At 43.1% G+C, this 23900-nt stretch overlaps 1 protein-coding gene across 1 annotated transcript in view; it reads right to left on the reverse strand.

Annotated features, from left to right (window-relative positions):
* The window catches only part of LOC311141887 (nuclear receptor corepressor 2-like), a 183323-nt gene that overhangs the window by 105115 nt on the left and 54308 nt on the right, over positions 1 to 23900 (reverse strand). The window contains exons 2-3 of the mRNA XM_084177385.1: positions 13250 to 13445; positions 12302 to 12414 (exon numbers count right to left, since the gene is read on the reverse strand). Coding sequence (XP_084033511.1) covers positions 12302 to 12414; positions 13250 to 13354 — 218 coding nt within the window. The 5' untranslated portion in view covers positions 13355 to 13445. The remainder of the gene's footprint in view (positions 1 to 12301; positions 12415 to 13249; positions 13446 to 23900) is intronic.

The following is a 23900-nucleotide window of genomic DNA, read 5'->3' on the forward strand; positions in this document are numbered from 1 at the left end:
TACTGTGGTCATACTCATGACTGCCGGTCTGGCGGTAATACGGTCAACACAACAGCCCTACCTACAGAGCAGCAAGAGGAACTGCCCCTCCCTACCTTCAGGCTATGCTCAAACCCTACACCCCAACCCGAGCACTCCATTCTGCCACCTCTGGTCTCTTGGCCCTCCCACCCCTACGGGAGGGCAGCTCCCGCTCAGCCCAGTCCAAGCTTGTCTCTGTCCTGGCACCCCAATGGTGGAACCAGCTTCCCCCTGATGCTCGACAGCAGAGTCCCTGCCGATTTTCCGAAAACATCTGAAACACTACCTCTTCAAAAGGTGGCAGAACTGAGTGCTCGGGATGGGGTGTAGGGTTTGAGCATAGCCTGAAGGTAGGGAGGGGCAGTCATAAAATCAACAGTTTAATGTTAAGATTCAGTCTTGTGCCAGGTTAACTGTTCTGTATTCACCTTTGGTCTGACAATTTCCCCATAATCTCCAAACTGTTTCAGTTGCTACCATGGTCACGCATATGCTTATTTTTATAGTTCTTCTGTTATAAACATTTCAATTTGATTTGGCCCTATCCATTTAGGCCAATTTTCAAGACTGTAAGGGTTGTTAAGAGGCTGAAGGGAAAAGAGAACGTACATTTGAAGTCGGAAGTTTACATACACCTTAGCCAAATACATTTAAACTCAGTTTTTCACAATTCCTGACATTTAATCCTAGTAAAAATTCCCTGTCTTAGGTCAGTTAGGATCACCACTTTATTTTAAGAATGTGAAATGTCAGAATAATAGTAGAGAGAATGATTTATTTCAGCTTTTATTTCTTTCATCACATTCCCAGTGGGTCAGAAGTTTACATACACTCAATTAGTATTTGGTAGCATTGCCTTTAAATTGTTTAACTTGGATCAAACGTTTCGGGTAGCCTTCCACAAGCTTCCCACAATAAGTTGGGTGAATTTTGGCCCACTCCTCCTGACAGAGCTGGTGTAACTGAGTCAGGTTTGTAGGCCTCCTTGCTCGCACACACCTTTTCAGTTCTGCCCACACATTTTCTATAGGATTGAGGTCAGGGCTTTGTGATGGCCACTCCAATACCTTGACTTTGTTGTCCTTAAGCCATTTTGCCACAACTTTGGCAGTATAATTTGGGTCATTGTCCATTTGGAAGACCCATGTGACCAAACTTTAACTTCCTGACTGATGTCTTGAGATGTTGCTTCAATATATCCACATCATTTTCCTTCCTCATGATGTCATCTATTTTGTGAAGTGCACCAGTCCCTCCTGCAGCAAAGCACCCCCACAGCATGATGATGTCACTCCCGGGCTTCACGGTTGGGATGGTGTTCTTCGGCTTGCAAGCCTCCCCATTTTTCCTCCAAACATAACAATGGTCATTATGGCCAAACAGTTCTATTTTTGTTTCATCAGACCAGAGGACATTTCTCCAAAAAGTATGATCTTTGTCCGCATATGCACTTGCAAACCATAGTCTTGCTTTTTTATGGCGGTTTTGGAGCAGTGTCTTCTTTCTTGCTGAGCGGCCTTTCAGGTTATGTCGATATAGGACTCGTTTTACTGTGGATATAGATACTTTTGTACCTGTTTCCTCCAGCATCTTCACAAGGTCCTTTGCTGTTGTTCTGGGATTGATTTGCACTTTTCGCACCAAAGTACGCTACATTTACATTTTAGACATTTAGCAGACGCTCTTATCCAGAGCGACTTACAGTTAGTGAGTGCATACATTTTCATACTGGCCCCCCGTGGGAAACGAACCCACAACCCTGTCATTACAAGCGCCATGCTCTACCAACTGAGCTACACGGGACTACGCTCATCTCTAGGAGACAGAACACATCTCCTTCCTGAGCGGTATGACGGCTGCGTGGTCCCATGGTGTTTATACTTGCGTACTATTGTTTGTACAGATGAACGTGGTACCTTCAGGCGTTTGGAAATTGCTCCCAAGGATGAACCAGACTTGTGGAGGTCTACCATTTGTTTTCTGAGGTCTTGGCTGATTTATTTTGATTTCCCCATGATGTCAAGCAAAGAGGCACTGAGTTTGAAGGTAGGCCTTGAAATACAACTACAGGTACACCTCCAATTGACTCAAATGATGTCAATTAGCCTATCAGAAGCTTCTAAAGCCATGACATCATTTTCTGGAATTTTCCATGCTTTTTAAAGGCACAGTCAACTTAGTGTACTTCTGACCCACTGGACTTGTGATACAGTGAATTATAAGTGAAATAATCTGTCTGTAAACAATTGTTGGAAAATGTACTTGTGTCATGCACAAAGTAGATGTCCTAACCGACTTGCCAAAACTATAGTTTGTTAACAAGAAATTTGTGGAGTGGTTGAAAAACGAGTTTTAATGACTCCAACCTAAGTGTATGTACAGTGCTATGAAAAAGTATTTGCCCCCTTTCTAATTTTCTCTACTTTTGCATATTTGTGATACTGAATGTTATCAGATCTTCAACCAAAACCTAATATTAGATCAATAGAACATAAGTGAACAAATAACACAACAATTACATATTTATTTCATTTATTTCATAAACAAAGTTATACATCACCCAATTCCCCTGTGTGAAAAAGTAATTGCCCCCTTACACTCAATAACTGGTTGTGCCACCTTTAGCTGCAATGACTCCAACCAAATACTTCCTGTAGTTGTTGATCAGTCTTTCACGTCGCTGTGGAGGAATTTTGGCCCACTCTTCCATGCAGAACTGCTTTAACTGAGTGACGTGTGGGTTTTCAAGCATGAACTGCTTGTTTCAAGTCCTGCCACAACATCTCAATTGGGATTAGGTCTGGACTTTGACTAGGCCATTCCAAAACTTCCAATTTGTTGCTTTTTAGCATCCCCAAACCATCACACCACCACCACCATGCTTGACCTTTGGTATGATGTTCTTACTGTGGAATGCAGTGTTTGGTTTTCGCATTCCACAGTAAGAACATCATACCAAAGGTCAAGCATGGTGGTGGTGGTGTGATGGTTTGGGGATGCTTTGCTGCCTCAGGACCTGGACGACTTGCCTTAATAGAAGGAACCATGAATTCTGCTCTGTATCAGAGAATTCTACAGGAGAATATCAGACCATCCGTCTGTGAGCTGAAGCTGAAGCGAAGCTGGGTCATGCAGCAAGACAATGATCCAAAACACACAATCAAGTCTACATGAAAATTGCTAAAAAGCAACAAATTGGAGGTTTTGGAATGGCCTAGTCAAAGTCCAGACCTAATCCCAATTGAGATGTTGTGGCAGGACTTGAAACGAGCAGTTCATGCTTGAAAATCCACACGTCACTGAGTAAAAGCAGTTCTGCATGGAAGAATGGGCCAAAATTCCTCCACAGCGACGTGAGAGACTGATCAACAACTACAGGAAGCATTTGGTTGGAGTCATTGCAGCTAAAGGTGGCACAACCAGTTATTGAGTGTAAGGGGGCAATTACTTTTTCACACAGGGGAATTGGGTGTTGCATAACTTTGTTTATGAAATAAATATGTAATTGTTGTGTTATTTGTTCACTTATTTTCCCTTTATCTAATATTAGGTTTTGGTTGAAGATCTGATAACATTCAGTATCACAAATATGCAAAAGTAGAGAAAATTAGAAAGGGGGCAAATACTTTTTCATAGCACTGTAAGCTTCTGACTTCAACTGTAGTAAGTGTCAGACTGTAGAGTGAAAGACTGAGTGTATGAAAAGCACACTGACAGAGAGAATGCTGCTCTACTTAGGAAATGAAATTACCATCATGCAGTAGATATAGCCTACGATTACTATACATAACTATGTGGTTTAGTGACCTGCTATTTAGTTTGTCAGCAAGAAAAAAAAATTGAGAGCATAACTACAGTGATAGGCTACATCCTACAACAACTAAGATACAATATTCTGTTCAGTCTGGGTAATGAAAGTGTGAGTTATAATTGCAGGTGTAGAGGCCAGAGACAATACTAGGCTATGCCTCTAACTTTTCAGTTAGAACTTCATTAGGTTATCATTCTAATATGAATGACCTGTCTCAATGAGGAGGATGATCAGACACCAAATATGGAGACAGAGTGCCTAGAACTATGCTTCTGAAGTAAGAACCTGGCATCCCAGAGGGACAGAGACTGATGCTTTGCCAAGGAAAGATTCACAGTATTCAGAATTGGTTTGTGTGAGACTGCAGAGTCTCAGAGTGGCATCTCAGGTCAACCTGCGGCTAATCACTGATGAAAACAAGAAACCTAATCTCTAATAATAGCTATTTTTTTTACCTTTATTTAACCAGGTAAGCCAGTTGAGAACAAGTTCTCATTTACAACTGCGACCTGGCCAAGATAAAGCTTGATATGGTGAAGTCCTGCCATATTTGATACATTGAACAACACATTAGGTACTAGGCTAGCTAAAATCACACAGCTCATCCATGCCCCCTGAAAGAAGCACATGTACACAGAGACTAGGCTGTTATTCCATCATGGTTTTACTTTTCAGGAGTGGCTGCTAATCAACATCCTCTTGGGAAGAGGGAGAGAACAGTGTGGTGTTCATTTGTGTTGACAGAACTAGTGGAGTCCTCTACTGTACACAGAAAAAGGACAGGACAGAGAATTACAGTGGTTAAGGAAGGACACAGTGCTCCCTGGGCAATGCTGCCTAAGCAGGTTTTTCAAAAACAAAGTCTCAGAGAGCCCGTAATCCTATCTGACTGATACTGGAAGACAAGACACAGCCAGCCACACACAAATGGTTAGCCACACACTGCTACACATTACACATCGACCATCTGGTGTCGGCCAATGTGTCTCCGTAACATTCCTGAGGGTAATGTTGCCTAACGCACGTGACTTCCGGAGACAGAGTCTCCATTTCAACTGCAAAGAAATATGTGCAGGGGGATTTCTAGAGAGGAGAGGACAGACAGTGAACTAATTCAAATTAATATGAAGACCTCCCGGAGAGCCGCTGATGCACAGCACTGCTTTGACAGCCATGTGACTAGTATCCAGTTGCAGCTGACCTCATGAGAAAAGTGTTTGTTGAAGATACACTTCACACTTTAGTTTCGTCTTGTACTTTTTTTCACATGTAACATATGCAGGAATATCGGCTACTTCAATCAACTGATGTAGAAAATTGACTCCATGCTCAAGGCCTACCCTCTGTGTGCCATGCAAAATTCATGGAATGCATATAAATAATTCATAACTACTCATCAAGACTCATCCTCAGAAAAAGCATGACTAATATATATATATATATATATATATATATATACAGTGGGGAGAACAAGTATTTGCTACACTGCCGATTTTGCAGGTTTTCCTACTTACAAAGCATGTAGAGGTCTGTAATTTTTATCATAGGTACACTTCAACTGTGAGAGACGGAATCTAAAACAAAAATCCAGAAAATCACATTGTATGATTTATAAGTAATTAATTTGCATTTTATTGCATGACATAAGTATTTGATACATCAGAAAAGCAGAACTTCATATTTGGTACAGAAACATTTGTTTGCAATTACAGAGATCATACGTTTCCTGTAAGTCTTGAACAAGTTTGCACACACTGCAGTAGGGATTTTGGCCCACTCCTCCATACAGACCTTCTCCAGATCCTTCAGGTTTCGGGGCTGTCGCTGGGCAATACGGACTTTCAGCTCCCTCCAAAGATTTTCTATTGGGTTCAGGTCTGGAGACTGGCTAGGCCACTCCAGGACCTTGAGATGCTTCTTACGGAGCCACTCCTTAGTTGCCCTGGCTGTGTGTTTCGGGTCGTTGTCATGCTGGAAGACCCAGCCACGACCCATCTTCAATGCTCTTACTGAGGGAAGGTTGTTGTTGGCCAAGATCTTGCGATACATGGCCCCATCCATCCTCCCCTCAATACGGTGCAGTCGTCCTGTCCCCTTTGCAGAAAAGCATCCCCAAAGAATAATGTTTCCACCTCCATGCTTCACGTTGGGATGGTGTTCTTGGGGTTGTACTCATCCTTCTTCTTCCTCCAAACACGGCGAGTGGAGTTTAGACCAAAAAGCTCTATTTTTGTCTCATCAGACCACATTACCTTCTCCCATTCCTCCTCTCGATCATCCAGACGGTCATTGGCAAACTTCAGACGGCCTGGACATGCGCTGGCTTGAGCAGGGGGACCTTGCGTGCGCTGCAGGATTTTAATCCATGACGGCGTAGTGTGTTACTAATGGTTTTCTTTGAGACTGTGGTCCCAGCTCTCTTCAGGTCATTGACCAGGTCCTGCCGTGTAGTTCTGGGCTGATCCCTCACCTTCCTCATGATCATTGATGCCCCACGAGGTGAGATCTTGCATGGAGCCCCAGACTGAGGGTGATTGACCGTCATCTTGAACTTCTTCCATTTTCTAATAATTGCGCCAACAGTTGTTGCCTTCTCACCAAGCTGCTTGCCTATTGTCCTGTAGCCCATTCCAGCCTTGTGCAGGTCTACAATTTTATCCCTGTTGTCCTTACACAGCTCTCTCTTCTTGGCCATTGTGGAGAGGTTGGAGTCTGTTTGATTGAGTGTGTGGACAGGTGTCATTTATACAGGTAACGAGTTCAAACAGGTGCAGTTAATACAGGTAATGAGTGGAGAACAGGAGGGCTTCTTAATGAAAAACTAACATGTCTGTGAGAGCCGGAATTCTTACTGGTTGGTAGGTGATCAAATACTTATGTCATGCAATAAAATGCAAAATAATTACTTAAAAATCATACAATGTGATTTTCTGGATTTTTGTTTTAGATTCCGTCTCACACAGTTGAAGTGTACCTATGATAAAACGTACAGACTTCTACATGCTTTGTAAGTAGGAAAACCTGCAAAATCGGCAGTGTATCAAATACTTGTTCTCCCCACTGTATACAGTGGGGCAAAAAAGTATTTAGTCAGCCACCAATTGTGCAAGTTCTCCCACTTAAAAAGATGAGAGAGGCCTGTAATTTTCATCATAGGTACACGTCAACTATGACAGACAAATTGAGAAAAAAATATCCAGAAAATCCCATTGTAGGATTTTTAATGAATTTATTTGCAAATTATGGTGGAAAATAAGTATTTGGTCACCTACAAACAAGCAAGATTTCTGGCTCTCACAGACCTGTAACTTCTTCTTTAAGAGGCTCCTCTGTCCTCCACTCGTTACCTGTATTAATGGCACCTGTTTGAACTTGTTATCAGTATAAAAGACACCTGTCCACAACCTCAAACAGTCACACTCCAAACTTCACAATGGCCAAGACCAAAGAGCTGTCAAAGGACACCAAAAACAAAATTGTAGACCTGCACCAGGCTGGGAAGACTGAATCTGCAACAGGTAAGCAGCTTGGTTTGAAGAAATCAACTGTGGGAGCAATTATTAGGAAATGGAAGACATACAAGACCACTGATAATCTCCCTCGATCTGGGGCTCCATGCAAGATCTCACCCCGTGGGGTCAAAATGATCACAAGAACGGTGAGCAAAAATCCCAGAACCACACGGGGGGACCTAGTGAATGACCTGCTGAGAGCTGGGACCAAAGTAACAAAGCCAACCATCAGTAACACACTACGCCGCCAGGGACTCAAATCCTGCAGTGCGAGACGTGTCCCCCTGCTTAAGCCAGTACATGTCCAGGCCCGTCTGAAGTGCATTTGGATGATCCAGAAGAGGATTGGGAGAATGTCATATGGTCAGATGAAACCAAAATATAACTTTTTGGTAAAAACTCAACTCGTCATGTTTAGAGGACAAAGAATGCTGAGTTGCATCCAAAGAACACCATACCTACTGTGAAGCATGGGGTTGGAAACATCATGCTTTGGGGCTGTTTTTCTGCAAAGGGACCAGGACGACTGATCCGTGTAAAGGAAAGAATGAATGGGGCCATGTATCGTGAGATTTTGAGTGAAACCCTCCTTCCATCAGCAAGGGCATTGAAGATGAAACGTGGCTGGGTCTTTCAGCATGACAATGATCCCAAACACACCGCCCGGGCAACGAAGGAGTGGCTTCGTAAGAAGCATTTCAAGGTCCTGGAGTGGCCTAGCCAGTCTCCAGATCTCAACCCCATAGAAAATATTTGGAGGGAGTTGAAAGTCTGTGTTGCCCAGCGACAGCCCCAAAACATCACTGCTCTAGAGGAGATCTGCATGGAGGAATGGGCCAAAATACCAGCAACAGTGTGTGAAAACCTTGTGAAGACGTACAGAAAACGTTTGACCTGTGTCATTGCCAACAAAGGGTATATAACAAAGTATTGAGAAACTTTTGTTATTGACCAAATACTTATTTTCCCCCATCATATGCCAATAAATTCATTAAAAATCCTACAATGTGATTTTCTGGATTTTTTTTTCTAATTTTGTCTGTCATAGTTGACGTGTACCTATGATGAAAATTACAGGCCTCTCTCATCTTTTTAAGTGGGAGAACTTGCACAATTGGTGGCTGACTAAATACTTTTTTTCCCCACTGTATATATACACACACACACACACATACAGTGGGGGAAAAAAGTATTTAGTCAGCCACCAATTGTGCAAGTTCTCCCACTTAAAAAGATGAGAGAGGCCTGTAATTTTCATCATAGGTACACGTCAACTATGACAGACAAAATGAGAAAAAAAAATCCAGAAAATCACATTGTAGGATTTTTAATGAATTTATTTGCAAATTATGGTGGAAAATAAGTATTTGGTCAATAACAAAAGTTTCTCAATACTTTGTTATATACCCTTTGTTGGCAATGACACAGGTCAAACGTTTTCTGTAAGTCTTCACAAGGTTTTCACACACTGTTGCTGGTATTTTGGCCCATTCCTCCATGCAGATCTCCTCTAGAGCAGTGATGTTTTGGGGCTGTCGCTGGGCAACACAGACTTTCAACTCCCTCCAAAGATTTTCTATGGGGTTGAGATCTGGAGACTGGCTAGGCCACTCCAGGACCTTGAAATGCTTCTTACGAAGCCACTCCTTCGTTGCCCGGGCAGTGTGTTTGGGATCATTGTCATGCTGAAAGACCCAGCCACGTTTCATCTTCAATGCCCTTGCTGATGGAAGGAGGTTTTCACTCAAAATCTCACGATACATGGCCCCATTCATTCTTTCCTTTACACGGATCAGTCGTCCTGGTCCCTTTGCAGAAAAACAGCCCCAAAGCATGATGTTTCCACCCCCATGCTTCACAGTAGGTATGGTGTTCTTTGGATGCAACTCAGCATTCTTTGTCCTCCAAACACGAAGAGTTGAGTTTTTACCAAAAAGTTCTATTTTGGTTTCATCTGACCATATGACATTCTCCCAATCCTCTTCTGGATCATCCAAATGCACTCTAGCAAACTTCAGACGGGCCTGGACATGTACTGGCTTAAGCAGGGGGACACGTCTTGCACTGCAGGATTTGAGTCCCTGGCGGCATAGTGTGTTACTGATGGTAGGCTTTGTTACTTTGGTCCCAGCTCTCTGCAGGTCATTCACTAGGTCCCCCCGTGTTGTTCTGGGATTTTTGCTCACCGTTCTTGTGATCATTTTGACCCCACAGGGTGAGATCTTGCGTGGAGCCCCAGATCGAGGGAGATTATCAGTGGTCTTGTATGTCTTCCATTTCCTAATAATTGCTCCCACAGTTGATTTCTTCAAACCAAGCTGCTTACCTATTTCAGATTCAGTCTTCCCAGCCTGGTGCAGGTCTACAATTTAGTTTCTGGTGTCCTTTGACAGCTCTTTGGTCTTGGCCATAGTGGAGTTTGGAGTGTGACTGTTTGAGGTTGTGGACAGGTGTATTTTATACTGATAACAAGTTCAAACAGGTGCCATTAATACAGGTAACGAGTGGAGGACAGAGGAGCCTCTTAAAGAAGAAGTTACAGGTCTGTGAGAGCCAGAAATCTTGCTTGTTTGTAGGTGACCAAATACTTATTTTCCACCATAATTTGCAAATAAATTCATAAAAAATCCTACAATGTGATTTTCTGGATTTTTTTTCCTCAATTTGTCTTTCATAGTTGACGTGTACCTATGATGAAAATTACAGGCCTCTCTCATTTTTTTAAGTGGGAGAACTTGCACAATTGGTGGCTGACTAAATACTTTTTTCCCCCACTGTATATACACACACACATACATACACACACAGCATTCAGAAAGTATTCAGACCCCTTTACTTTTCCCACATTTTGTTACTTTACAGCCTTATTCTAAAATGGATTACATCTTTTTTTCCCTCATCAATCTACATACAATACCCCATAATGACAAAGCAAAAACAGGTTTATAGACATTTATGCAAATAAAATAAATAAATAAACGGAAATATCACATTTACATTAGTATTCAGATGCTTTACTCAGTACTTTGTTGAAGCACCTTTGGTAACGATTACAGCCTAGAGTCTTGGGTATGATGCTACAAGCTTGGCACACATGTATTTGGAGAGTTTCTCCCATTCTTCTCTGCAGATCCTCTCAAGCTCTGCCAGGTTGGATGGGGAGCGTCGCTGCACAGCTATTTTCAGGTGTCTCCAGAGATGTTAGTTCAGGTTTAAGTCCGGGCTCTGGCTGGGCCACTCAAGGACATTCAGAGACTTGTCCCGAAGCCACTGCGTTGTCTTGGCTATGTGCGTAGAGTCTTTGTCCTGTTGGAAGGTGAACCTTCACCCCAGTCTGAGGTCCTTAACGCTCTGGAGCAGGTTTTCATCAAGGATCTCTCTGTCCATTCATCTTTCCCTCGATCCTGACTAGTCTCCCAGTCCCTGCTGCTGAAAAACATCCCCACAGCATGATGCTGCCACCACCATGCTTCACCATAGGGATGGTTCAGGTTTCCTCCAGACATGACGCTTGGCATTCAGGACAAAGAGTTCAATCTTGGTTTCATCAGACCAGAGAATCTTGTTTCTCATGGTCAGAGTCCTTTAGGTGCCATTTGGCAAACTCCAAGTGGGATGATCAATGGAAACAGGATGCACCGGAGCTCAACTTCGAGACTCATAGCAAAGGGTCTGAATACTTATGTAAATAAAGTATCTGTTTTTAATTTTTAATAAAGAGACTCCAAATTGAGCTTAGGTGCATCCTGTTTCCACTGACCATCCTTGAGATGTTTCTACAACTTGATTGGAGTCCACCTGTGGTAAATTCAATCGGTGTGGCTGTAAATCACTGTCAAAGTGCTTCAACAAGGTACTTTATTTTTAATACATTTCTAAAAACCAGTTTTTGCTTTGCCATTATGGGGTATTGTGTGTAGATTGATAAGGAAAAAAACGATTTAATCTATTTTAGAATAAGGCTGTAACGTAACAAAATGTGGAAAAAGTGAAGGTGTCAATACTTTCCGAATACACCGTATTTCCTGCATCATATCCCCTCATGATACCTTCCCCCATTTCTACCCTCCATGGACTAAAATGGATTTTTATCCAAATCTGGCAACCCTGTTTAGCTTTCGCGCTTGTATTTGGGGTGATGATCTGTGAGGTGATAATATTATTTGCTTTGTGATTTGTCAAAAACTGTAAACGACTTGTAAAAGTAATGTGCTCCGGATCTTGTGTACACTGTAACAAGTACATCGAAGATTTGTAATATGCTGAAAAGTGGCCAAACTAAGTTAATATTTTCGGGCAATGGGCGCAGCCATCTTTGGATTTGACTTTGTTTATTTGCGTCTTATAGTGAACAGCATTCTGGGATTAGGGAGTTTCTGATTGTCAAACATAAACAAATATGGTTGCCGTCATAAAGAATTTAGCTGCTGTTAGCTTAGCTGACACACATCTCTTTTCTAAACAATATTACATGTCTCCCTTGTGCTCACCAAGTCTAGATGTTAGGTCACTAACTTATGTTTAGTTTTTGTCAGCATAACCGGTTATTTAGACTGGTTTATGGAATGAGTTTGGCTGTGGATGTGTTCCTTGTGATGCTTGGATGATGAAGTTCGCATTTATCTTTTACAATAAAATATCAAATTGAGGAATAAAGGTGTGAAGATCTTTATTTCCCATCAGTTCAAAACATTGTTTAGATGCTTTTCTGACAACAATGCTGTTTAGACGTGTTTGTTGCATCATATGTTCTGTTGCTACTGTTCCAATCAGATAACTGCGATGGTAAGCTGCAGGGACCACTCAACAATGATCACAAATATGTGATCGGACGCGTCAAAGGTTTAAAAAGTGATTTAGGCTTCTAGAAAAGAGAGATCAAAGAAACCAGGGGGTCCTGAGGGAGAGCAGATGGTGTGTGTTATCATGTCTAGTACAGTAGTAGTTAGCTACGTACCTCTCATTCCCTGGCTGGAACTCGGACAGCAGAGAGGGCCGGCGGCGGTGGGGCTGAGCCAGGTGTGAGCTGTAGTCCCGAGAGTGAGGGTGGTAGTCCACCAGTCCCACATCCTGAAACACACACACAACACAACAACGCATGAGGAGAGCACTGGAGCATACCAGAACTCTTCCAATCTGAGACAAGACAAGTTTATGATAGCGTGTCTCTAATGTTTATTCACCCATTCCCTCATTTTCTCTCTCTTCATCTACCTCTTCCTTCTTGGTCATTACATTATAATCCTCTCCATTTCCCTCACACATATGTGAGAGAGTGGCCATTCCTCTACACCTGTGCCTCTCTCACTGAGCTGAGGCTGAGGGGACTAACTGTGGGTTGTGGACTGTCCATCTGCCCTCATCTCCTCCTCAACGTGATGACAAGTGGGAGTGGGGGGGATTAACAAGCAGGGTCAGCTGTGGGGATCCTGGGGGGTAACCCTTGGATTCTCTCCTTAGAATAGAGGGAGAAGCTCACACCAACACGGGACAACAAGCCACGAGATGAACCTACGTACTACCTAGGGGCCTCTTCTGGGAAGACAAGACACGTGTCCCTCTGATCCTTTCAAACAACAGTCATGGCGATTAAGAAATGAGGGAAGAAATGAGGGCATAATGGAGAAATCTTTAACATGATTCCACCATGAAAACATGAACTTTCAACTCAAACATCTAATAAGGGAGCAGGTTCTAGGGCGGCATGTCCTCTGTGTGCACAACAGTGTACCCTCAACAGTGTAGTTGTTCAGTGCAGGATAATTCTCTGTTGACTAAAACACAGCTAATCTAAGGGCACCGGGGTAACATCTACATGTAGATCATTATGAACTGAGCTTTTCATGTGAAGTACCAGTGTTCCTGTCTCCAGCTAGTTTGGTCCAGGGTTTCCCAGGGCTCTTACCGTGTGTGCCCGTGCCAGCTGGAGTGGTAGACTGGCAGGGTTTGGCAGGTGGCGGGTGTCCACAGCCCTCCGGCCCTGAGGCAAGGATTGGTGGTGGGAGGACATGCTGGTGCGGCCGCTTCCTCTACAGACAGGATGTGGGTGGGGCTGCAGAGCAGGCGTGGTACATCATGGGTTTGGTCCAGCAGACAGCGACCTGTAGGGAGAAGAGAACAGCATGATGAGACACTTGTCACTTACAAGTCAGGACAGTTGACCAACCCAAATCAAGCCAGTTTGAAGTCATAAGTCCTATCAGGGTTTTGGTAGTCTTAGGCACAGTTATCAGCTTTCTGCAGAACAATAATAATCATTCTAGCAGTATGTAGATTGAGAACGGTTAAATGCTATTTGGCCACCAGCTCTTTTGGACCAGTTCGAGACAAATGTGTCAGTGCATCCTGTATATAAGAGGGTCAGCACCTCTCTCCAGCAGCTGCTAGCATTTCCACTGTTCCTGGTGGAGGGGACTCAGATCTTGCACCTGCTTGGCCGGATACTTGGCTCCCTGGCCCTGCCTGCCTTCACACTGAATGGCCTTCTGTCCCTCGCACTGGAGGAGTTATGTCTATGAAAAGCTAGGCTAAGTCAAGCAGCTAGTTGATAACCTAATGCCCAGGGTTTAACAGGGATATCCATGCACCCTAAATAATACACTATGTTAAGTATGGATGTTCCGACACCAATTAAGTTAACGCCAATGACATTTCACCAAACGGCAGCGAGTGCACTTTTAGTGTGATTGAGAGATGGATTCAAAATGGAGGGATACGACGAGTGCTCTGTGCTGTTTGAGTAGGCTTCTCCCCCACAATCACTTTGTAAAAGCTCATGGACAAGATCTCCTATCCTTCACTGTGATTAAATTAAAATAAAAGAGGAGTGGGAAGAGAGAGGTGTAATCCTCTTACTGTTTTCATACCTATTACAATACACATTAATGAGAGAAAATAGATTGCTATAGAACACAGCAGCATATAGCCTATAAAGCAGAGATTTACAGTACCAAATCCCCTGGAGCAGAGCTGGGCGACATGGACAAAAATCCATATTGCAGTAAATTGCCTGAATTGATGCGCTAACCAGGGTTGCCATGTCTGCGGTTTTCCCGAACTTGGGCTACTTTGAAAACGATGTCGTGGGTGAAAATGTATTGGTCGCGGGTTGCAGGTTTTTGAGCTACTTCTAAGTTGCACCGCGGCCGCCATGGCAATTATCTAAAAAAAATTTTTTTTAACTATTTCACTGTGACCTGCTGCTGACTATCAGGCAGAGGCAGGCTGTTGCTGAGTGAGTGAGTGAGTGAGTGAGTGAATGCGTGAGTGTAGCCTACCAGAGCTGGCAAACAAATTTTATAAATAGCCTATAACTTCAGCGTAGTTGTTGTTGTAGCTTTGTGTTATTAACGGCCATGTTTAGTTAATTAAATTGGAAGTTGTAGACAACCATATTCAGTTCATATATATAATTAATATTTAATTCAGTGATTGAAATTATGACCCCTTCCTCAGTAGTTTTTTATTGTCCTGTAAACTACGACTACTAGTTTGACGGTTGTAGCCATCAATTGCCCTATTAACAATTACCCCTATTAGCAAACTTATTTCATTTCAAAATTAGCATTTCTCTACTATAGGCTACTTATCGTAATGAACAATATCAGCAAAATGCCTGCAATAAGTGATCGGTATGGTCGGTGTCGATAATTTTCGGTGTATCGTCCCAGCTCTACCCTGCAGTCAAGGATTTTGTTTGATTTTACAGAGCAGGGAGGACATTGGATTTAAGCGAACTAGTGGTTAATTTGAAACAATCCTTATCAATAACCTAAATGTCTCAAATACGTGGGTGGGTGGTTATAAAAGATGGCAGAATAGAGTGAATAGAGTGAAACAAAACTGAAAGAGGAAGATCACTTTTAGATTCATCAGACATTCACATAAGCACGACATTCACAAAACCCTGTATTTTGATAGTAACAGGGACTGGGAGTAGGATACTCATTACCTGTGACCTGTGACTCTTGCCAAAAGAGGCATTAGGACCCTTGCCATTTCCCTGGGCCTCTGAGGAATGAAGACCCTGGTAGCTCATGTGTCACCACTGCTCGGCAGTCTACACATGGAGGGACGGTGCGTATGGCTGCCAGCACTATGGTCTAACATGATGTGATGCTACAGTGCCTTGGCTTCGAGCAACCACCCAAACCAGAGCTCTCTCTCTCGCATAGATACTACTAGGCCTAAAGAGTTGCAGCTGTAGAACTGAAAACAGTACAATATCACTTCCCAGTAGTCAAGTCATCATGAAACCCTGCACTAACCTGCTATGCCTAGGCTATATCAGTTCTTCATTTCAGTTTCATCTTACTTTATTAAAGAAATGCTACACAGACAATTGAATAACATACAGTAGGCTATATCGGAGGTAATCTTCAGTTAGCTGATTAAAAAAATCTGTTCATAAAGTTTCAAAACCATAAAGCACAGGGCACAGTATGTCTATGAGGGACGGGTCAAAACAACCAATGTACCAGCCTCCTTATCCATGGCTTCTCATTCTGCCCATGCTGCTTTCTCCCTGACTTTCACAGTTTACGACACATTGGGAAAATCATCATTGGATACTGCTCGCATCCTCTCTCCCCGCCTCCTTATCAAAACCCATTGGATGAGAACGATAGGGTTGGGCGGTATCCAGATTTCCATACCATGCATGTGCCATCCCGGGATATACGGTATTACCGGTAGTGCACACAAGGATCGAAAGCGTAAAAAAAGCCCCAAAAACTTCACTTACCAGAACGCTAAGGAGTACTAAGGAATTCTCATTGCAGATGCTAGGTAAATGCTAAACAAGCACATGCAAACATTTACTACTAGAACAGACAACCCAGCTCATAAAGTTATGCAAGTATCTCAAAACGCAGTTTGCAGCACGCACAAAACAAATATTAGGCAGCAGGCAGCGGGTTAAAAAGTAGCCAATTGTCATAATTGAGTAAAAGTAAAGATACCTTGAAAGAAATTGACTCAAGCAAACTTGAAAGTCACCCAGTGAAATACTACTTGAGTAAAAGTCTAAAAGTATTTGCTTTTAAATATACTTAAGTATCAAAAGTATAAATACTTTCAAATTCCTTATATTAAGCAAACCAGACTGCACAATTGTATTGTTTTTTAGCCAGGGGCACACTCCAAAACCCAGACATAATTTACAAACGAAGCATTTGTGTTTAGTTAGTCCGCCGGAGACATTAGGGATGACCAGGGATGTTCTCTTGATAAGTGCGTGAATTGAACCATTTTCCTGTCCTGCTAATAAGCATTCAAGGGTGTCAGGTAAAATGTATGGAGTAAAAAGGACATCTTTTTTTTTTTTTTATGTAATAATAATAATAATATGCCATTTAGCAGACGCTTTTATCCAAAGCGACTTACAGTCATGCGTGCATACATTTTTGTGTATGGGTGGTCCCGGGGATCGAACCCACTACCTTGGCGTTACAAGCGCCGTGCTCTACCAGCTGAGCTACAGAGGACCACACAAATGTAGTGGAGTAAAAGTTAAAGTTGTCAAAAATATTAATAGTAAAGTAAAGCACAGATACCCCAAAAAAACGACTTAAGTGGTTAAAGTATTTTTACTTAAGTATTTTACACCACTGGCAGCAGGGATTTTAATCCAGGAGGGGAGTGTCTCTTCCGCTGTTACAAAGAAGCTTGATCTTGCAAGCTAACGTTAGCCACCTAGCTACCATCAGCAAGTTAGCAAAACCCAGCTGGAGAGAATTTATTTGAGATTGTTAACTTAATAGTTCTAAGATATATAGCTAGCAAACAATAGTAGTGTAACTTGATGACCTCACTTAAATTGCGCTGCAGAATGGCGCCGGAGAAGATGGCTGCCGTTTTACAGCCCTCTAACCAATTGTACTATTACAGTGGGGAAAAAAAGTATTTAGTCAGCCACCAATTGCGCAAGTTCTCCCACTTAAAAAGATGAGAGAGGCCTGTAATTTTCATCATAGGTACACGTCAACTATGACAGACAAAATAAGAAAAAGAAATCCTGAAAATCACATTGTAGGATTTTTAATGAATTTATTTGCAAATTATGGTGGAAAATAAGTATTTGGTCAATAACAAAAGTTTCTCAATACTTTGTTATATACCCTTTGTTGGCAATGACATAGGTCAAATGTTTTCTGTAAGTCTTCACAAGGTTTTCACACAATGTTGCTGGTATTTTGGCCCATTCCTCCATGCAGATCTCCTCTAGAGCAGTGATGTTTTGGGGCTGTCGCTGGGCAACACAGACTTTCAACTCCCTCCAAAGATTTTCTATGGGGTTGAGATCTGGAGACTGGCTAGGCCACTCCAGGACCTTGAAATGCTTCTTACGAAGCCACTCCTTCGTTGCCCGGGCGGTGTGTTTGGGATCATTGTCATGCTGAAAGACCCAGCCACGTTTCATTTACATTTACGTCATTTAGCAGACGCTCTTATCCAGAGCGACTTACAAATTGGTGCATTCACCTTATAGCCAGTGGGATAACCACTTTACAATATGTTTTTTTTTTTTTTTTTGGGGGGGGGGTTTACTTTATCCTATCCCAGGTATTCCTTAAAGAGGTGGGGTTTCAAATGTCTCCGGAAGGTGGTGAGTGACTCTGCTGTCCTGGCGTCGTGAGGGAGCTTGTTCCACCATTGGGGTGCCAGAGCAGCGAACAGTTTTGACTGGGCTGAGCGGGAACTATGCTTCCGCAGAGGATGGAAGGAGGTTTTCACTCAAAATCTCACGATATCATTCGTCCTGGTCCCTTTGCAGAAAAACAGCCCCAAAGCATGATGTTTCCACCCCCATGCTTCACAATAGGTATGGTGTTCTTTGGATGCAACTCAGCATTCTTTGTCCTCCAAACACGACGAGTTGAGTTTCTACCAAAAAGTTATATTTTGGTTTCATCTGACCATATGACATTCTCCCAATCCTCTTCTGGATCATCCAAATGAACTCTAGCAAACTTCAGACGGGCCTGGACATGTACTGGCTTAAGCAGGGGGACACATCTGGCACTACAAGATTTGAGTCCCTGGCGGCGTAGTGTGTTACTGATGGTAGGCTTTGTTACTTTGGTCCCAGCTCTCTGCAGGTCATTCACTAGGTCCCCCCGTGTGGTTCTGGGATTTTTGCTCACCGTTCTTGTGATCATTTTGACCCCACGGGGTGAGATCTTGCGTGGAGCCCCAGATCGAGGGAGATTATCAGTGGTCTTGTATGTCTTCCATTTCCTAATAATTGCTCCCACAGTTGATTTCTTCAAACCAAGTTGCTTACTTTTTTTTTTTCACTGCTTACCTATTGCAGATTCAGTCTTCCCAGCCTGGTGCAGGTCTACAATTTTGTTTCTGGTGTCCTTTGACAGCTCTTTGGTCTTGGCCATAGTAGGTGACCAAATACTTATTTTCCACCATAATTTGCAAATAAATTCATTAAAAATCCTACAATGTGATTTTCTGGGGAAAAAAATCTCAATTTGTCTGTCATAGTTGACGTGTACCTATGATGAAAATTACAGGCCTCTCTCATCTTTTTAAGTGGGAGAACTTGCACAATTGGTGGCTGACTAAATACTTTTTTCCCCACTGTATGTGTGCTTTTCCGCGTTATTTGTAATTTATTCTGTACATAATGTTTCTGCCATCGTCTCTTATAACCTCGTATTGGACGAAGATGTTTTCTTCAACAAGTCGGACGCAAAGGATATCCTACAGACACCCAACAAGGCCCAAATCCCTGTCATTTGTATGAGAAAGAGACGGAGATATCGTGGACGTAGGTCGGGGTGCCTTGTAAGGATCCGACGGCGAGCGAGTAAACTGCCTCTTCCAACAATCCTATTAGCCAATGTTCAATCATTTGAGAATAAATTGGATGACCTAAGATTACGGTTATCCTACTAACGGGACATTAAAAACTGTAATATCTTATGTTTCACCGAGTCGTGGCTGAATGACGTCATGGACAACATACAGCTAGCGGGCTATATGCTACATCGGCAGGATAGAACGGCTGACTCCGGTAAGACAAGGGGTGGCGGTCTGTGTATATTTGTAAACAACAGCTGGTGCACAAAATCAAATACTAAGGAAGTCTCAAGGTTTTGCTCGCCTGAGGTAGAGTATCTTATGATAAGCTGTAGACCACACTATTTACCAAGAGAGTTTTCATCTATATTTTTCATAGCTGTCTATTTACCACCACAAACCAATGCTGGCATTAAGATTGCACTGAATGAGCTGTATAAGGCCATAAGTGAACAGGAAAACGCTCATCCAGAGGCAGCGCTCCTAGTGGCCGGGGACTTTAATGCAGGGAAACTTAAATCCGTTCTACCTAATTTCTACCAGCATGTTAAATGTGCAACCAGAGGGAAAAAAACTCTAGACCACCTTTACTCCACACACAGAGACGCATACAAAGCTCTCCCTCGCCCTCCATTTGGCAAATCTGACCATAACGCTATCCTCCTGATTCCTGCTTATAAGCAAAAACTAAAGCAGGAAGCAACAGTGACTCGGTTAATAAAAAAGTGGTCAAATGACACAGATGCTAAGCTACAGGACTGTTTTGCTAGCACAGACTGGAACATGTTCCGGGTTTCTTCAGATAGCATTGAGGAGTACACCACATCAGTCACTGGCTTCATCAATAAGTGCATCGATGATGTCGTCTCCACAGTGACCGTACGTACATACCCCAACCAGAAGCCATGGATTACAGGCAACATCCGCACTGAGCTAAAGGGTAGAGCTGCCGCTTTCAAGGAGCGGGACTCTAACCCGGACGCTTATAAGAAATCCCGCTATGCCCTCCGACGAACCATCAAACAGGCAAAGAGTCAAAACAGGACTAAGATTGAATCGTACTACACCGGCTCTGACGCTCGTCGGATGTGGCAGGGCTTGAAAACTATTACAGACTACAAAAGGGAAGCACAGCCGTGAGCTGCCCAGTGACACAATACTTCCAGACGAGCTAAACCACTTCTATGCTCGCTTCGAGGCAAGCAACACTGAAGCATGCATGAGAGCATCAGCTGTTCCGGATGACTATATGATCACGCTCTCCAATGTGAGTAAGACTTTTAAGCAGGTCAACGTTCACAAGGCCGCAGGGCCAGACGGATTACCAGGACGTGTACTCCGAGCATGTGCTGACCAACTGGCAAGTGTCTTCACTGACATTTTCAACATGTCCCTGACTGAGTCTGTAATACCAACATGTTTCTAGCAGACCACCATAGTCCCCGTGCCCAAGGACACTAAGATAACCTGCCTAAATGACTACCAACCCGTAGCACTGACGTCTGTAGCCATGAAGTGCTTTGAAAGGCTGGTCATGGCTCACATCAACACCATTATCCCAGAAACCCTAGACCCACTCCAATTTGCATACCGCCCCAACAGATACACAGATGATGCAATCTCTATTGTACTCCACACTGCCCTTTCCCACCTGGACAAGAGGAACACCTACGTGAGAATGCTATTCATTGACTACAGCTCAGCATTCAACACCATAGTGCCCTCAAAGCTCATCACGAAGCTAAGGATCCTGGGACTAAACACCTCCCTCTGCAACTGGATCCTGGACTTCCTGACGGGCCGCCCCCAGGTGGTAAGGGTAGGTAACAACACAACTGCCACACTGATCCTCAACACGGGGGCCACTCAGGGGTGCGTGCTCAGTCCCCTCCTGTACTCCCTGTTCACCCATGACTGCATGGCCAGGCACGACTCCAACACCAACATTAAGTTTGCTGACGACACAACAGTGGTAGGCCTGATCACCGACAACGATGAGACAGCCTATCGGGAGGAGGTCAGAGACCTGGCCGTGTGGTGCCAGGATAATAATAATAATAATAATAATAATAATAATAATAATAATAATATGCCATTTAGCAGGGTAACAACCTCTCCCTCAACGTGACCAAGACAAAAGAGATGATTGTGGACTACAGGAAATACAGAAAATAAAAAAGAGGACTGAGCACGCCCCCATTCTCATCGACGGGGCTGTAGTGGAACAGGTTGAGAGCTTCAAGTTCCTTGGTGTCCACATCACCAACGAACTACCATGGTCCAAACACACCAAGACAGTCGTGAAGAGGGAACGACAAAGCCTATTCCCCCTCAGGAGACTGAAAAGATTTGGCATGGGTCCTCAGATCCTCAAAAAATTGTACAGCTGCACCATCGAGAGCATCCTGACTGGTGGCATCACCACCTGGTATGGCAACAGCTCGGCCTCCGACCGCAAGGCACTACAGAGGGTAGTGCGTACGGCCCAGTACATCACTGGGGCCAAGCTTCCTGCCATCCAGGACCTCTATACCAGGCGGTGTCAGAGGAAGGCCCTCAAAATTGTCAGACTCCAGCCACCCTAGTCATAGACTGTTCTCTCTGCTACCGCACGGCAAGCGGTACCGGAGTGCCAAGTCTAGGTCCAAAAGACTTCTCAACAGCTTCTACCCCCAAGCCATAAGACTCCTGAACAGCTAATCATGGCTACCCGGACTATTTGCACGGCCCCCCCCCCACCCCCACCCCACCTTTTTATGCTGCTGCTACTCTGTTAAATTATTTATGCATAGTCACTTTAACTCTACCCACATGTACATATTACTTCAACTACCTCAACTAGCTGGTGCCCCCGCACATTGACTCTGCACCGGTACCCCCCTGTATATATAGCCTCCTTACTGTTATTTTATTTTACTTCAGGCTCTTTTTTTCTCAACACTTTTTTGTTGTTGTTTTATTTTACTTTTTCATTAAAAAATAAATGCACTGTTGGTTAAGGGCTGTAAGTAAGCATTTCACTGTAATGTCTGCACGTTGTATTCGGCGCATGTGGCCAATAACATTTGATTGGATTTGAGGAGCGATGCACCTCACAAAAGCTCCCATTTTGCTAGTTGTCCTTCTTTGTAAACAAACACACGTGACCGGCTCAAACCGCTTCATAATGAAAAATGATCTAATGGGCGAAATGATCAACGCGATCTGGTTTATCTATTACCTAGTGCACAAGTTGACTGCAGGTATTTATTTAAAAAGTACAAATATTCAAAGCTAAAAAAAAACATTACTTACCAGAATGCTAACAAAATGCTAACAAGTACTAATGAATCCTCATAGACAAAGCTAACTAAATGCTAACTAGCGCATTGAACATTTTGTACAGTTTCAGACCTAAACTATACAAGTATATAAGTAACTCAAAAACACTACTCAATGTTTGATGCACGCACAAAACGAATATTAGCCAGCAAGGCTCTTGATCCAGGAGGGGATTCTCTGCTGTTACCAAGCGAATGCTTTATTTTGGAAGAAGCTTAACCACTTAGCTTAGAAAACCAAATGCACAACTGCAGAGCATTTAGCACACTTTAGACAGTTAACTTAATTGATATAAGATATCTAGCCGGAAAACATTTAGTTGTGAATTTCATACTGTAATTACATCACCTGGCGCATGCTGCACGACAGTGAGTGACTCACAAGGCTCCGGTCTCATGTCGTTGTGTGCTTGTAAACAAACACCACGTGACTGGGGACTACCATAAGCTACATAATGTGACAGATGAAATGAAGAACGCAATATTCTTGATCTACTAACGTATTGCACAAGTTGACTGCAGGTATTCACTTAAAAAGTAGCTACAAATATTCAAAACTTCAAATAAATAGTTTCAACGGTATTGATGGTATTGAAAAACCACTCTGTGACTTTTTCCAAATACTCCAGTATACAGTATATACGGTACTCCGCCCAAGTCTACAGAAAGCCAGAGGTCCCTGCACTCTGGCCGTCTCCTCCAAATGGGTTTTGCGGAAGCGAGGACGTGAGGAGTATGCAATTGAGATTCTCCTAATGAGGAGCACTATCTGGCCTTCATTCCTGTCTCACTATCTGCCACACAGTTTCATTTGATTTCACAGTCACGCAGCGTTATGAAACCCTGAGCGTGGGTCTGCTAGTGAGGAACAGAGGGGCTTTATGCACACACTGAGATGCCATGAGAATAGACAGGCACACTGCAGTCTCACACCAATGGGCCATGCAGAAGGGAGAACACAGCAGTCTCCTGGTGCCTCACTCACTCTAACTGGCATAACACATAGATCAATATCTAATCAGATACTTGAAGCATTACAAGCAACATCTGCAAAGTCCCATTCTCAAAGACCCAAGTATTTATAATTCTCTTATGATCACATCTGCAGAGCTTGAATACATTTTTATTTTTAATCCCCCTTCCCCGCAGGATGCCTTTTGCCTCTTAGTAGGCCGTCATTGTAAATATGAATGTGTTCTTAATTGATTTGCCTAGTTAAATAAAGGTTAAATAAAAAATACTCTTGGACATTCTACTGGATTATAGGTAGTAATGTTAACCCAAATTCTTCCCCTCCTAATATCAATACTGGAAACAAACATTTCAACAACATGTTTGTGACATCTTTTTGTTACATTTTAGAATGAACGTGAACAACAGCATCTTTTTATGAGACTGGCTATATTAGTGGCGTCACGATAC

This window comes from Coregonus lavaretus, assembly GCF_964263955.1.
Source record: "Coregonus lavaretus genome assembly, chromosome: 14".
Lineage (NCBI taxonomy): Eukaryota > Metazoa > Chordata > Actinopteri > Salmoniformes > Salmonidae > Coregonus > Coregonus lavaretus.